The 17,578-nt window shown below is 39.9% G+C and overlaps 1 protein-coding gene across 1 annotated transcript in view; it reads left to right on the forward strand.

Annotated features, from left to right (window-relative positions):
* Positions 1 to 17,578, forward strand: part of NIBAN1 (niban apoptosis regulator 1) — a 160,619-nt gene that overhangs the window by 109,023 nt on the left and 34,018 nt on the right. The window contains exon 6 of the mRNA XM_053606916.1: positions 16,423 to 16,538. Coding sequence (XP_053462891.1) covers positions 16,423 to 16,538 — 116 coding nt within the window. The remainder of the gene's footprint in view (positions 1 to 16,422; positions 16,539 to 17,578) is intronic.

Raw genomic sequence — 17,578 nt, forward strand, 5'->3', positions numbered from 1 at the left:
GCACTCAGGATGTAGCAAAGAGCAAAACCAAGATTCTTGTTCTTATGGTATTTGTAGCCAAGGGCCAATGGTAGAAACAAAATAAACTGAAAGCATAATAAATAAGAAAATTATGTAATATAATAGAAAGTGATAAGTCCTTTTGAAAATTGGTAAGAATAGATTAAGAGGGTCCAGGAGGGCTGGGGCTAGAGGGATAAGGGCAGGCCAGAGTATAAAATAAGTGATATTAAAAATGTACAGAATTAAAAAAGGAGAGCTATGCCTAGCCTAAAATTTAAGAGAAATTTGTAGATATAGAGTACTATCAGGGAAGATAAAAAATGGGTTAAGTATTACTCAGCTTGAAAGAAAAGTTCTGGGAAGACAGTAGAATGACTTTCTGATGTTAATGTTCCACTCTATTGTAATGTAAGAACTGCCTGATTATGAGAACTCTTGTGTTCTGTCTAACGTGATGTGTGGAAAGATTAAGGCAATGTCTTCGGACTGACTTAAACTTGATTAATTTTAATATGTAAGCCCACAGGGTTCAATAAATATTAGCTTATACTATCATTAATGGTAATTGGTCTAGAATAATTTATATGCTGTTCTAGCTATTTAATTAATAATAAATGCTGGCCTATTACTAGGGAAATGGACCAGACATAAAAGCACATTATATTTCTATGATTTCAGCATAAAAATACCATTAGGAGGCCATTTGCAATGGCTCACACCTGTAACCCTAGCACTTTGGGAGAACAGGGCAGAATTGCTTGAGGTCAGGAGTTCGAGACTAGTCTGGGTAACATAGCAAGACTCCTATCTCTACGAAAAATAAAAATTAGATAGATGTGGTGGTGTGCACCTGAGGGCCCAGCAACTCAGGAGGCTGAGGTGCGAAGATTGGTTAAGACCTGAACTTTGAGATTGCAGAGGCCAGGCAACAGAGTGAGACTCTGTCTTTAAAAAAAATAAATAAATAAAAATACTATTAGGAACTGTGAATACCCAAGAGGTATAACAAGCACATCATCATAGAAAACATGCAGCATACACACACACACACACATTTCTTTTTCTTTTCTTTCTTTCTTGCTCTTTCTTTTTGAGACAGAGTCTCAGTACGTCACCCTTGGTAGAGTGCCGTGGCATCACAGCTCACAGCAACCTCCAACTTTTGGGCTAAAGTGATTTTCTTGCCTCAGCCTCCCAAGTAGCTGGGATTATAGGCGCCTGCCACAATGTCTGGCTATTTTTTGTTACACTTGTCATTGTTGTTTAGCTGGCCCAGGCTGGGTTCAAACACTTTTGGCGTATGTGGCTGGCACTGTAACCACTGTGCTACAGGCACTGAGCCCACACACACATTTCTGTAAAGCTTTGACACCTTTCACACAATAATTGAGTTTTTAGTTTTATTTCCTCTTTTTCTGTTTTACCAAAAGGGAATTAGATCATTGGGCCATTCTTTCAGATAGTTCCATGGAGTGATTTAATTACTTCATTTGATTCAAGTCTATAGCCACTACTGAGATTGTCTACAACAGGAAATGGGGCACCTAAATCCATCAAACATTTTAACTGTTTTTTCTGTTTGGTGGAGGGAAGGAGCAGGGTGAACAATCGGTTGCTATAAATATAGCTGATTGTTGTAAGGCTGTATCCTGTTTGGAAATGATCTAATCTAATATGTCTATTGCTGGTTAGTAGCTTTCTACCACACTGAGCAAGAATAGTAGAGATGGCATTATTAGCACAGAGCCCCCAAAGTTAAAGCTTGAAGGCTTCCTCACTGTTCATAATGTGGGGTTTATGAGTGAGATATAATCATCAAGAGCCTTAAACTTGAACTGAACTGAATCCACAAAGGAACTTGTTACGAGTTACCTAATCTCTTATTTTTAACATGTTATTTTGATCCTGGTTTGCTCTCTTAGATGAAGTGTGGTATGTGTCTAATGATGACTTAAAGACAAAGTCAGCTTTCTTCATTACTGATTTAGAACAGGTCCCCTTTGGAATGATGCTGTTTGAACGCAGAATGGCGTGCCGAGGCATGCTCTCTTTTACCGCCTCCCTCCTCTGCCCCACCTCAGATAAACCTCTGAAGTCTTGAGCATGTGCAGCTGTCCCATACAATATGGGAGCTACTTGCCCCGTGTGGCCCCTGCTCATGAAAATGTGCCAAGTCCAAACGGAAATGTGCTGTAAGTGTAAAGGGCACTCCAGATTTCCAAGACTTGGTATTAAAAGAAGAATGCATAGTATCTCATTAATAATTTTTATGTTGATTATTTCAAATACTTAGGGTTAAATAAAATATATTATTAAGATTAACATATATATATATATATATTTTTTGAGTCTCATTTTTGGTGCCATAGCTGGCAGCAACCTCAAACCCTTGGGCTCAAAGCAATTCTCTTGCCTCAAGGCAGAAGAGAGCTCAGGCAACCCACCCACCTCGGCCTCCCAAGTGCTAGGATTACAGTCATGAGCCATCATGCCTGGCCTATTAAGATTAATCTTACCCATTTGTTTTTATTTACTTTTTTGATGTGGCTCCTCTAAAATTTAAAATTAGATGCGTGGCTTTCATTATTCTCTTATTTCTACTGGATAGCACTGGTCTTGTCCTATTTCCCCTTTCATTATCCTGGGGCCTTTAAAACCGAGTATCGATTGCTTTCTTTAGCCTAGAGAATGATATGTATTTGTGTGTGTGTTTCTGTGTATGTAAAGGGATGTGCGTGTCCCTGTGTGTGTTGGGGGTGGGAGAAGGTTCAGTGGGAAGGAAAAGGAGCAAAAGATGGGAGGAGAAGGCAGTGCCTTCAGTCAGTTGGTGTGAGATGCCACCTACTCTCACCTCAAGTACAGAAGAAAGAATAGCTGAGCACAGGTTAGTTCGCCAAAAGGCAAATTTGTTTTTTTTGAGACAGAGTCTCACTCTGTCACCCTGGCTAGAGTGCCATGGAATCAGCTTAGCTCACAGCAATCTCAAACTCTTGGACTCAGACAATCCTCTTTCCTCAGCCTCCTGAGCAGTTGGGACTATAGGTGCCCACTATGATACCTGGCTAGTTTTTGTTGTTTTCAATTTTTAGTAGAGATGGGGTCTCGCTCTTGCTCAGGCTAATTTTGAACTCCTGAGTTCAAGAGATCCACCCCACCTTGGCCTCCCAGAGTGCTAGAATGCTCTTTTTTTTTTTTTATTTTTTTAATTTTTTTTTATTTTTTATTTATTTATTTATTTTTTTTGTAGAGACAGAGTCTCACCTTATCGCCCTTGGTAGAGTGCCGTGGCGTCACACAGCTCACAGCAACCTCCAAATCCCTGGGCTTAGGCGATTCTCTTGCCTCAGCCTCCCAAGTTAGAATGCTCTTTGTTTTAAAATAGGGTGAATCATTAGAACATGAAGTTCATTTGAATTCACATGTAAATAAAGCTTCCTTCACATCAGTACAGAAGCAAACATGAGGGTTAAGAATTATTATCACCACTGTGTCCTTAGTTAAGAATAATCAAAAATTGACCTATATTCCAACTGATAGTCTTGATTGGGACAGAAGGTATAACACTTTGTTCTGTAGCATTTTATGAAAGAAAAATTTCTGGTTGAGATAGAATCTCTTAATGGTTTTATAGTTTGTACTCGAACACCCAAACAAATACAGTAGCTCTTTGGGAGAACTGGATGATTTTGTAAGTCACAGTGCTTTCGATAAATGTTAAATTAAGGGGCATCAAGCAAAGTCTACTTTTTCAAAGAAAAAGAAAGGTGTTTTAGAGTTAATCATTTAATGTTCTACGTAACTTAGTTTTCCTGTAATCTTGTCATAGACCATAAAATGGCCAACTTGAATATTGTCACTACTTTATTAGGTTAATTAATGAGATAGCCCAAGTGCTGAACTCGGTAGAAATAACCATGAAATGCATCGTTGTGGAAGGGGAAACAAGGAGGGCAAAGAGACACCAAACAAACACTGTCTGATAGAAATGTAATCCAAGTTCAATGTCATTTGATATTTTCTAATAGCTACACCAATGACTTTCTGCAGCTCAGAGAAAAGATGAGTATCTGAGAGAGAAAGAGAGAGGGAGGAGAGAAAGTTTAGTGGGAAGAATAGGATAAGGTGGCTTTGAAGCTGGAACTTTATGTCCCTGAGTTGGAATACTGTCATGGAAGACACCATCCAAATGTTAATAACACTAACTGTACTTTAGGTTCATCATAGAATCATACTATTTCATAGTTTAAAAAGGAGACATGACAATCAGCTTCTCATTTGAAATGAGAAATTAGGCCCAGAGAAGCAAAGTAACTCACCTCAACTTCCATAGCAAAAGTGGTAGAAGTAGAAATAGCACCCAGTTTTAATTCTTACTAGACACTGCGCTATGGCCTATGGATACACTGACAAATATGACCTGACAGTCCTTGCCCTCAAGGACATTATAGTGTAGTGGAACACAAGTTCATCCTGTTGTGTCACGATGACACCTCCATGCACCTTTGATGCATGTATACTTGTGCCGTCCCCTGACCTGGCCCAGTTTTGGTAGAAATCAGGGGATAGTAATAATACCTTGAAGGACATTTTCGACAAGTCCCAAAGTGCTCCAGAGAGTAAGGAACTTTTTCCTTCATTCATGAAAAGCAAATCATTTGATAGAGGCAGCATGGATGTCTTCTAAGTCAGCTACACCCAACAAGATCAACTGAAGAATGACCGCTTCAGTTGGAATCATGCTGGAAACTGCTTGGATGATTGATCCAGAAGCTGGTCTTCAGCCCTGCTGATGAGGAGGAAGTTGTCAGGTGAAAAACTCCACTCACTAAAGTCATTTCTTTTATAAGCACCTCAATGTGGACCCTAACTGTTGGGACCCCAGCACATGCTGGGATTTTGACAGCTGCTGGTGCTCCTGGGAGCACTCTGAGATTCTAAGAGGCAAACTGCCAGGACCACTTTGACTATGGAGAGGCAAATATCACTGATGGTCATGAGAAGATTAGTTTCAAAAAAAGTCAGTAGATCAGCATGTATCTTCCTAAGGATAATTAATAGTCTAACTTTAAACTATGAGTCACAAAATCTCCCCCTCTTTGTTTCTTAAGTGTTCCCTTTCGATCATTGCTCACATGGGTGCATATTTTACATTGCTTAAAGGATGTGTAGGTAATTTTATAATTTGTAGTTCTTTGCAATTAAAGTTTTCCCCAGGGCGGCGCCTGTGGCTCAAAGGAGTAGGGCACTGGCCCCATATGCCCGAGGTGGCAGGTTCAAACCCAGCCTCGGCCAAGAACTGCAAAAAAAAAAAAAAGTATCCCCAGACTACTTTTTCATAATGTGTCTCAGTCACCATAATTGTCATATTTGTGATTGCATAATACTCCATTCAGTAATCCTATCTGATTTTGCTTAAACTTGTAAGCCAAGTCATTAACCTTAAACTTTTCTGAAAGTAACTGGGAATGCTTAGAGGTTTTGCTATAAAATCGTGCATTTTCCCTAAGTATAAAGCCATGTTCAATGGGTCCCCTGGTGAGACAACATGTGCTGATTCACAGAGTCACAGAGTCACACCCCAAAGGCACAGTGCTCTCCCAGTGAATTTTGGCTTAGAGCAATTACACAAAATTGGTACACACTCTGGGCTAAGCTTGCCCAGAAATTAAAAAGAACTCTCTTGGCAGCTTGGCTCTTGCTTGTCAAGAATGTAGACACTATTTTTACTGGTACATGAATGCTGAATTTCCCATTAAAGAAAAAAATGAGCTGTTGTCTAAGAACTTGAAGACTAAATTGTATGCTGTCCCTTCAAACCTAAGTAGGGGACCAAGAAAGTAGCCAATGTTCTCAAACCTTCCTAATCAGGGCAGGGTTCTGGGATTCCAGGGGTCAATGGCTGCCATCCCTGCCTCTTAGGAAGAGAATGGAATATGGGTCAATTTAATTTATGTCTTTAAGAAAGACATAAATTATCCTATGCAAGGGTAGGCTGCATAGTTAGAAGTTTTGAGTTACCTTGGATTCTTTTTGACGGGACTAGAAATTATATTCTACCTATAATCTTTATTCTTATTTGATGACCTGTTAAAATCAGCTATTTATTCACCTGACTTTGGGAAATGACATACGCTTTCTTGGATTTCATCTTTTTCAATTTTATACCAGAAATGATTACCTCTGGCTTACCTGTCTCATGAGACTGCTGCGAGAATCAAATGAGATGTTGTAAACTGTAAAAACCTCTGACAAGTTCAAGGTAGATGCTATTATTTTAATCATCAGTAATGATGAGTAGAATTTCCCCAGATAATATCACCAGACAGGTGCTATACTGGGTGGGTTTGTCAGGCTAAGATATGATGAAGTGATGCCAATTAATGCCATCAATCCCAGCAATTTGTTTTTCTAAGATAAAATCCTGGCCAAGTCATTTCCCTGTCTGCCTTCCCTTGTAAAAAGTGCGTTCTCACGCTGGGCGGTACCTTGGCTCAAAGGAGTAGGGTGCCGGTCCCATATGCCAGAGGTGGTGGGTTCAAACCCAGCCCCAGCCAAAAACTGCAAAAAAAAAAGTGTATTCTCACAGGTATTGGTATGACTCAGGTGTCCTGATTTCACAAGATGAAGGTCAACCGTGGAATCAGTCAAGAAGAATTTCTGTAATATTTTTGTGTGCTACAGGGACAAATTATACCAAGATCCATTTGTTAATAGCCATTTCTGGGAATAAGAAAAGGTATCATCAAAAATGAAGGCCAAGTCTGCAACTAGAGGAACAGCCTCCCTATTCACTTGAAAACTCAAACTTGCTTTAAATTGTGTCCAGGTTGTGTGGTGAATTTTTCCCTGCAGAGAGCGAGCCACACAGCTCCCCACAATGTCACCAAGAGGCACATGACCCAGTTTCTGTGGTCTGAGCTGAAAGATTACCCGAGTGTGTGCATTGCCACAACTGCCTGTAAAACATTATGTGGTGGACAGTTTTTAAAGAGGAAATTAGATAGTTTTCATCTGTTTCACTTAAGTTTTCATGTGTAATTTTTATCTTTTTTTTACTCCTGAGGTCATTTTAGTAATATCTTCACAAGTAGTTATCAAGCGTTTGTGAGACGGGTCTGTGCTCACTGTCTTAGAATACAAATCTACATCTATACAGCCATATATATTTGTCCTGGGCAGATAGGAATGATTGACTATGTTATTGTTCTCTTGGGCTGACTTTGCCCATGTGGGTAAGGCACACGGGGTAATAGATGAACTCTTTTAAACCCCTGGAAAGCATGTTCAATGGATCACATCTTTAGGGCAGAGTATTTTGATGGCATTCAGAAAGAAACAAATATTTTCTCTTCCCATATTGGGGGTCTGATTTTTGGAAGAGACTGGGGCATGGGTCATTTTTATTTTCTAAGGCTTTGAAAAAACTTAAGGTGAAGGTAACTGAGATCCTTCATGCTAGAGAAAAGAAAGCTATCACACACAAGACACAATCCGTATGTTCTCTGAATACTTAAAAAGGGAAAATGAGGTCAACAAGGGTGATATCTGAGGATTTGTGTTTAAACAATGATGACTGCTTCTGAATGGAGCATTTTGGGTGTTTGAAATGGTCCTTATTAACCTGCCCAAAGTGATGTCTCCTTATCTACATATTTTTTGATAAAGCTTCATCGTAATGCTATATTTAAACATCACTTTGATTAATCAGAAGGGTTTATTTGGGTTAAGAAGGTGAACAGTTGACAGAGGGGACAATTCTTAACTTTTTAATGAGGAAACAAAGCTATCAAGACCTTAAGCATTCAAGAGTGATGTTCTTCTACTGATTTTTTTTGTCTGGGTAACTTTTTTTTCTCAGAGGAGATTGTAAACCTCCTGCAACAGAATCACCTAAAAAGCTTGTTTGAATGCAGATTCCTAGATCCAATTCCAGACTTGCTAAATCAGAATCTTAGAGGCAAGATCAAGACTAGAATTTTTAATAAGCACCACAGGTGATTCTGATGCTTGAGATCCACTCCCCTAATGCTGGGTAGAGGAGAGGTTCTCAAAGTGTGTTCTTGGACCTGCAGCAATAGCATCACCTGGGAGCCTGTTAGAAATCAAATTCTTAAGCCCTACCCCATACCTACTAGGTCAGAAACTCTGGGGTAGGGCTCTGCAATCTGTTTTAGGAAGCTCTCTAAGTGACTTTGGTGCTCATCTGACAAAGCACTGGAGAACAGTGAGTAAGTTGCCTCCAGCCGCTCTTTACAACAGTGGGAGGAAACTCATTCAGACAACGTAACACTGACATCCCCAATTCTCTGGGTGGCACAGGAGGAGGTGAGTGGCAGGTGCTTCATCTGTATTTACAGCCACTCCCCATTGCTGACATCACCACCTGAGCTCTGCCTCCTGCCAGATCAGCAGCATTAGGTTCTCAGAATCCTGCTATAAACAGCTCATGTGAGAAATCTAAACTGTGCTCCTTATGAGAATCTAATACCTGATGATCTGAGGTTGGAGCTAAGGTAGTGATGCTAGCACTGGGGAACAGCTGAAAATACAAGATGGAACCATCTAGTTCTGGGAAAACAAGCTCAGGGCTCCCACCGATTCTGCATTATGGTGAGTTGGATGATTGTTTCATTATATATTGCAGTGTAGTAATAATAGCAATAAAAATGCATAATAAATGAAATGCACTTGAATCATTCCAAAACCACAGCCCCAGGCCTTAGTCCATGGAAAAATTGTCTTCCATGAAACCAGTCCCTGGTGCCAAAAAGGTTGGGGACTGCTGATGTAATGCATTCCCACACTTGGGTTTTGTTTGAAAGTTCAGATCAGAAGGAATTTTACAGGAGATTTAATCCAGCACTTCCTCTAGAGTTTTAATCCCTTTCTTTTCCCTCTCCCACTTTCTCCTTTCTTTCCTTCTTGTAATATTTAATAAGTACCATGTACTAGGGGCTGGGGATGCTGTGGTGAATACAAATAGCAGCCTCCTGTCTGCTTGGAGCTTACAGTCTAGGGGAAAGGTGTATCTCCCAAGATTATGCTAATAATTGTAAAATTATAATTGTCATAATGCTGTGGTAGGCAGGTGCCCTGAGGGTATGTAATAGAGGGATTTGAGCAAATCTGTACATGTTCTACAAGGAAATGAGTCCTGATGGAGCACTTCCTCTCAAGCAGAACTTTTGACATCCTGCTGGAGCCTGCTTAATTCTAAGATGAGCCTAAATGTTAGAAATTTTTTCCTTATAGTAAAAGTCTTCCACACTCTAGTCTGCGCAATCCTGGCTGTCATGTCTGAATCCACATGGAACCAATCAAGTTTTTACGTCCCAGATCTTCACAATAGATAAAAATCTCTTCTTTCTAGGTTTTTTTTTTTTTCTTTCCAAGGTTGTGGGATGCATTATTCACTTGATCTTCTTTAGAAGCACTCCACTTTTTTCCTGTATTTTAAAAATGTTTGTAAAATATTCTGGTGCTCACCACGAGCTACAGGGATGGAATGATCAGCTCAGAGGAGCATATCTCAGAGTCCACATATGACCATCCTTGTTCTGTTATACTCCACACTTCTGAGGCCCCCACTTACCTGCTTTGTGGACAACTGTGTCACACCACTGACTCACTTGCACTGAACTCATGGTTAAGTGAAACCCCCTGGGTTTTGATTTTGGGGGAGGTCCCTTTATTAATTCAATCTGTTTACCAGTCCTTTTTTGCATACCTACTACATATCAGACACACATGGTGAACTTTTGTGAATGTGTTTTTGATCTTATGTGCTAGATTCATTTATCCACATTATATTTCATTTTGGATCCTGAGAACCTGATTCTGACATCCACTAGACTGTGAGATACTTGGCGTTAAAAGCCATTATTTTTTTTTTCAGCTTTGTATCCTCAGGGCCTATAGAGCTCAGCATGTAGTAGGTAAATAAAATTTAATAACTATTATATATGTACAGGATATAGACATATACACACACATATGCACATACCTTCTTTTCTGAGTAATTGAAAATTTTTTGAGGGCAGGACCCTAGAGATTTCTTTTGTGATATCAATAACCTCAGTCCTTTTACCAGCACTCTTCAATTTGATTGTTTAACTATTTGATAAGGTTTATTTGCATTATCAGCCAGTCTAAAGTTCTTCAATGCATCAATGAAAATCATGCAAGATGTGATTTAATAATTGCCTTGCTAAAATCTAGACATGGGATGTCTCCAGCAGCCTTCTAATCTACCAATCTGTTATGTCTGACAAAAGGAAATGAGGTTAGTCTGTCTCCACCTGTTCTACAAATCACCACTTCCTTTCCTCTGTTGACAATCTTTTTTAATATTCATTAACAAGTCAAGAATTCATGAGCTTCACTGCTTTTAGCTGGAGAGGCATGAAGTATTTTTCTGTGTGGTTAAAAATTTATCTCAAAACAACGTCTTCATTAGAAACACGTTTCTTCCATTTGTGTGAGTAGTGTGTTCTGGCCTCTGAGTTAGTTCTTGTGTCTGTATTTTCAACCCGAGCAACACCATGGCAGCTTGTCCGTGGGTCTCTGGATCCCCATGCAGTATATATACATTTTCATTTGGGGAAGTATATTTCTCTTTTCCTGGTAGGTCTGTGTTCACTAACATAACATGATTTGATCAGTTGATAAATATTTTAGTATAATAGTTTACAAACCATAGTCCAGGGACCTCTGATAATTTGCCAGTTTCTTCTAAGTACCTGGGGCTGGTTCCCATAAGAGTTATCATTTGTAACACAGTAATAAGTATTTGGTTAGGTTGGTCATGTATAAATAGGTTTTTAAATAAAAATAAAACTTTTATTACCACCTCATTTGGATGGACACCATTCACTATTAATTGCAGTGAGGGGGTTTTCTTTCGTTTTATTTTTAGTAATGTCATGTCACGTTCTGTTGGGCCCTCAGTCTGTTCACTTACAAAATGAGGAGTTTGGACTAGATGATCTCTAATCTTGATCAAACTCGGGAATTATGTGATTCTAATGAGGAGGGAAGTCCCATTTAAAATAACTTTTAAATTAAATTATCACAAACACACATGCAGAAGTGCCTGTAAAACTGGTGAAATCTGAGTGCGAAAGTTGGACCACATCAATGTCAGTTTCATGGTTGTGATTTTGTACTATAGTGTTGCAGAAGAGTATAAGGGATCTCTATTTTCTTAACAATAGTACATGAATCTAAAATTGTCTCAAAATCAAAAGTTTTAAAACATTCAAGTGTTAAAACTGAACTTCGGAGGTGTGGGCCTTGCTTGACCACACACTAGTTTAAAGAAGCTGTTGAACCTCCTTGAAATTCAGTTTTCTTGTCCTCTGCAAAGTGGGCATATTAACTCCTATGTTGACAAGATTATAAGACATGGTGTGTTAGACATCTCACAAGGTCACATACTCCGTGGTGGGGACTCAGGAAATGTCAGCTACCTTCCTCCGTGCCCCTTCTCCTTGTTCGAAAGAAATGAGCAAACAGGCTCCCTACAGCGGTGCTGGGAAAGGTTCCCTCAGACCCAAGCTAGAGACAGCACCGTGAGCCCCACAGCAGCGTAGTGAGTAATGCTGTTACATAACGTTCACAAATCCCCAGGCAGATCAGCTAACAGGGCTTGGCGAAGTTTACCGATGAAATAAAAAAATAAGGCAGCCTCCAAACCTGGCCTGAGTCAGGGAGTCGTCGGGACACAGCAGCCAGAGTCGGAATCTTAGAATGACTCCACGGGACTTGGAGCTGCAGTGTCTCAGGTGACTCAGATTTGTTATAAATCTGTGCAAGTGGAAAAAAACAAAAGTGATTTCTTTCTGGCTTGCCCCCTGAAAAACTGTCCCCAAGGGGCCTAGAGAATTCTTCCTTCCCTTGCAAAATCCTTAATTATGTCCCCAAGTTAGAGTTTTCCATGCAGCTGCACGGATGAGGAAATCGGGAGACTCTGAAGAGAATAGTGCTTTCCTAGACATTTCTTGCTCCTGAGAAGGTGATTATTGAACAAATGGCCAAGATGTGTCTCTCATGTGTCTCCTAAAATTTAGCTTGGAGTTTCCCAGGGCTCTTTCCTCACCCCCGAATATTTTAATCAAGGGTTCGGCCTGAAACACAGAAGGCAAACTCACCACATTTTCAAACGCTACTGAGGTGAAAGGGAGTGGGGGACAGAATTACAATTTTAAAATGACTTTGGCAGGCTTTGGGATGCTGGGCTGATGACAGTAAACTGTAATTTAACAGGCATAATGTTAAAGTCAAAAGCAGAAGAGCAGATTAGGAGAGGCTTCGATTAGCCAGAGTCTTATATGACAAAGTTATAGGGATTTTATTTGACTACAAGAAAGATAGGCACCAACAGTATGGTGTGGTTATATTAAAAAACAGGTTAGAGATCAGAAAAAGGAAAGTATCTTTCTGCTTTATGTAATTTACACTAGTCAGACGATACCCAGTGTATGGTATTCAGTTGTAAGGGCCAAGTTTATGAAAGATATTGATAAATTAGAATGGATCATTGAAGGAAGGAAGGAGAAGGGAGAGCCAAATTTAGACGATCCAAAAGATAAGTTTGTTTAAAGAATGGCTGAAGGAAAATAAGGATATTCAGCTGATTGCTGTTTTTTTAGAGTTACCATATGGAAAAGGAGTAAACTTGTCTATTTTGCTCTGAAAGGAAGAAATGAGATTAATGAGAGAGAGAGTTCATGGAAACAGATTTTGGCTCGATGGAAGGAAAATTTAGAGCAGTTCAGTGACGGAAAGAACTATTTCATTAAATTGTGAGCTTCCTGTCACTGGAAATATTCAAGCCAGGGCTGCACAAATGTCTCCCTGGGATTCGAAAAGGTCCCAACATTGAACTAGAACTTTGGGTAGGTGACCTTTAAGATCACTTATGAGTCTCATAGTCTATGATTTAAGTGAGCATGAATGCCAAGGCCGCTTATGACGTCCCAAACTTTCAACTCTTGGCTCTGATACTGACCAGCTGTGTGACCTTCAGCTAAGAAATTAACCATTTCTTGCTCTGGTTTCCTCAACCACAAAATGTGGGAGCTGAATCTACTGATGTCTAAGTTGCTTCCCAGTACCCCAGTCTTCTCAGCCATCCTCATGATTAAAACATACTGGAAACAGAGTTGGCGCTGATACCGGCCCTTTTTTTTTTAAGTCTGCTTGTAAGGAGAAGGCTTAAAAACTGAAAACTATTGTTATTCTGGAGGCCATTGAACTAAAAATCTGCCCGCTGGCAGGAGAGCTGGTGATTATGAACCTGGGATTTGTTCCCATGAGATCTGTGGCAGGAAGTTGATCCAGTATGCAATAATCTGAATTGCCTCAGACACCTGTCCACTCTGGCTCAGTTCAGCAACACCTTTGCAAACATGGTGGAAGAAATGAAGATCGTGTTACAATCGCAGCATAGTTCTTTTACAAAGCAAACCTTTGTTCTTTATTTGCTTAACGATCTGGCAGTTGCTATTAAGCTTCACTGATGATCCTTAGAACAAATAGTCATAGAACAGCTTATATGTGGCAAATCTGTTCTAAAAACAGTATATAAGCTAATTTATTTAATCAGTTTATAAACTGGAAATCTAATGATGAGCCAGTAGATTAGATCCTTTTCCCCTATGGAAAGGAAATAGTTAAAATCAATTTTAAGTTTTTTTAATGGTAAAAAATCCTAAATTCTGTCTATAAAACCAGTGTATGGTACCCCATGATCACATTAATGTACACATCTATGATTTAATAATAAAAAAAAATTCCCAAATTCAGATCCATGCTCTTATTCTCCGAGGCTTTGTTGTTCAATGACTATGATTTCTTTTGTGATTTGATCACTAATACTTTTTTTCTCTGCTTATACGAAAGTGTCTCACTTCTACTATGATTATCTTCTACTCTCCCTTATTCCTTCTTTGATTTTTCTTTGATGCTCACATCATTGTCTCCAAATCTCATTGCTTCAGTTATTTTTTTTTTCCAAAAATCTTTGAAAATGCATTTGTCAGTGAGAATGTCATCATTTGCTTTGACAGAGATATATAAGGTAATGAGAGAATTTCAAACACTTTCTTCTGAGGTTGGTGGGGGAAGAAATAAACAAATGTATGCTTCTTGTAAGGACGTGAAGAATTTAAAACTTGATTCCCTTGACTTGAGCGTCTGGCTGTATTCAACTCCATCTAAATACAATACCATATTTTTTTCTGTCTCTTTGTCTTCTTAGGGTGGAAATGAAAACAGCTGTTAAAAATAAGAGCACATGAGTCAGTCTCGAATCCAATGTCATAATTACAGTTTTCATCTCAGTTGGTAAAGTTGTCCCAGTTTACTGAGCCCCATATCCCAATCCCCTTGTGGGGAGAACACTACCGATGGTGTTGTCAATTTTATAGCAAGACCTTAATTTTTGTTTTCCAAACCTCTAACATTAAATCAGTTGCCAAGCCAAGGAAAATGACAAGGGAAAAATACTTCAGTTTAAAAACTTGATTCTTGGGATGTGTCCTTTTTCTGATTTAGATTCTGACCAGCTGTCTCCGTGGGTGTTAAGAAATGTCAGTTTTCCTTCTACTTTTTTTTTTTTTGGTAGAGACAGAGTCTCACTTTGTTGCCCTTGGTGGAGTGCCGTGGCACCACAGCTCATAGTAACCTCCAACTCCCGGGCTTAGGCGATTCTCTTGCCTCAACCTCCTGAGTAGCTGGGATACAGGCCCCTGCCACAACGTCCGGCTACCTTCTACATTTTTTGACAGTGGAGATTCTGGGCTTCATCGGATCTTCACTGTGAAGAATTGTGCTTGAACTCTTATAGAAGCTATACCTTGAATTGTATTTTCTGTTTCCCAAGTTCTTAAGGCTCATGAACTAGTAAGCCAATCTTGAAAGAGTCATCCACAATCCGTTAATTAATTGTCATCTTTCAGAGCAGATTGATCTTTTAATTCTGCCGAGTCCTCTGTATCACCCATTTAGTCCTTGACTGAAATAGTCCTGCTGCCTAAAGCTGTGATGGTCGCTCCCCCCTGCACCAGGCCCCCGAGAATCAGCTGTTGTCACGGACTGATCTAACATTGCTCTATAAAGGCAGTTTATGTGCTATCCTTAAGAGGGCTTCATACAGAGGGAGAGGCAGGAAATTTGGCCCTTCACTCACTTTACTTTGTCCACTTTATTTCCCCTTGATTTCTTTATAGCTTGATTAAATTATTTCTACAGTTCATTTCCCCACTAAGATTTATATAATTCTGTTATCACTGTGTGCTGCAAGAACTAATTTATGTGTTAGAAATGAAGATAGAGCATTGTGTGATAAGTGGCATTCTGAGAAGGCCATTCAGCCCCAACTCCCTCCCCAAGCCCTGGAATCCCACCAGTAGATGTTCATTCCTTGCCAGGATATTGCCTCTCAAATGTGACACCTTTTAAAATCCAGTGTGTTTGGAAGCATAAGCCCATAAAACTAGCATGTGAGGTGGTGTAATGTGTGGTGGTTAGCAGCAGGCTCTGACGTCCAAATACCTAAATTCACATCCTGGCTCTGCCATTCACTAGCTCTGATAATTCATTCATCTTTCTGGGCTTCCTCTCATCTGCAAAATGGGGATGATGATAATACTCCCCTCTGAAGGTTTCATGAGGTTTCACTGAAATAGGTAAAGTCAAGTAGGGGCGTGCAACCTGCAGCCTGCCACGTGCAGATCACATGAGAACTTCTTTGCTCACTTGTCGTGGCAGATATAACGAAAATTGTGCATGGATCTTTTTTTTCCTGCTCATCAGCTTTCCTTAGTGTTTTGTGTGTGTAATGTGGGGCCCAGGATAACTCTTCTTCCAGTGTGGCACAGAGACACCCCCAATAGATGAACAGTACCCTGCTGTGTTTGTGACTATTAGCTTTCGTTCACATAAATTTGCATATTATATTGATGTGCTTTTGATAGAAAGCTGATACAAGTCACAAAGAAATTAGAGTTTTGTTTGAGAAACTGGGAGGTGACACTTTGAACATACAAGGTGCTGTTCAGGGGCGGCCTGCCTTGGTGAGGCGCTGGACTTGGGAGCAGAAAGTCGTAGGTGTCTGGGGCTGGGTAGGGAAGCATTCCTAAGAGAAAGGAAGGAGCTGGACCTGTTTCTAGTCCTGACCAGTATGCTCAGTAAGTGGCAGCTTAATCAGCGAGGATGGCGAACCAGTAATAAGGTGCACACCTGCAGAAGAACTTGGAATTCAGGACTCGCTTACCTTTTTCTGTGTCTCATAACTAGATGCCTTGTGATATTCAGGTAGGTAACACCAGGTGTCTGAAACATTGCAGTTGAAGAACCTTGGAAAAATGTGAAATGAAATGTTTTGCTTTGTTAAATGCCCCTTCCTTTTGCCTTTAGATTACAAGAAGCAGACGACCTTTGAAGCCCAAGCCTTTTTGGAAGCTGTGCAGTTCTTCCGACAAGAGAAGGGTCACTATGGCTCTTGGGACATGCTCACTGGGGGTGAAGTCCAGGTAACACAGGGCTCAGAATTTTGGAAACTCTCTCTGTCTGAGTGGTAGGAAGTCAGGGTCATTTTAACCGATCAAATAAAATGTTGCAAAAATGGAAGATGTGGTTCCAAAAGCCATTCCTGTCATTGTCTAGAGGAATGATATTCAGCCAGTGTGCCATGAGAGGATCTTAGGTGTGCCTCGAAAAATTTTGAAAGCTCGTTGATTAAATTATTTTTGAAAGACATTCAAAGCACAGTAAGTATATTCTTTCACTCTTTTTTGTTTGATCAACATAATGTAAGTGTGCTGTGGAAGTTTAACTATAGGTTCAAGTCTGTCGTGAGATTAAAAAAATAAAAAGGTTGGAAGACACTGGCCTAGGGGGATTGATTGGTCAGCAAGTATTAGGCACCCACTACACAGACTAGCAAACTGGACTCTAATTAGGGCAGCCAAAAACCACTGCAACAACAGGGCCACTTCTACTATTCTTATGTAAAAAGAATTATTCTTTGAAATGATCTTCTGCTTCCAGACTAGAAGCAAGTGTGTGTCGGGAGATATAGTGCAAAGCATGTGGCAGGGGTTTGGGGTCAGCAGACTTAAATCTTAGATTTAAATCTTGCCTACTTATTTAACCTCTTTTAGTCTCAGATTGCTCCTCTGAAAAAAAATAACATTTATCTTGCAAGATTATGAAAATAAAATGAGATGCAATTGGACAAGCATTTGGCACCCAGCTGCCTTTATCTCCTGAATGACATGTGAATGAACTCATGGGTAGAAACAAATTTTAAAAGCATTAGACTGTTTTCTATGTGTTTCATTTAACTTTTAGTTTTCTGTCCTCTGTGGTACATTATAATTTCCCATTATCCTGATTAAATGCTAGTCATAGCCTGATTGTTCCCAGGGACAATGTTACAAGTCTCTATGGGAAACTGTGTTTTTTGATGTGACCCTAGCTCCCCAGTGACACCCGTCACATGGCCGATTCAGCCAAAAAGATTAGGGTGGGTTGGGCCTTATTTAATTAGAGGAACACAGTGTCCAGGAAT

The sequence above is a fragment of the Nycticebus coucang genome, chromosome 10, assembly GCF_027406575.1.
Source record: "Nycticebus coucang isolate mNycCou1 chromosome 10, mNycCou1.pri, whole genome shotgun sequence".
NCBI classification, from domain to species: domain Eukaryota; kingdom Metazoa; phylum Chordata; class Mammalia; order Primates; family Lorisidae; genus Nycticebus; species Nycticebus coucang.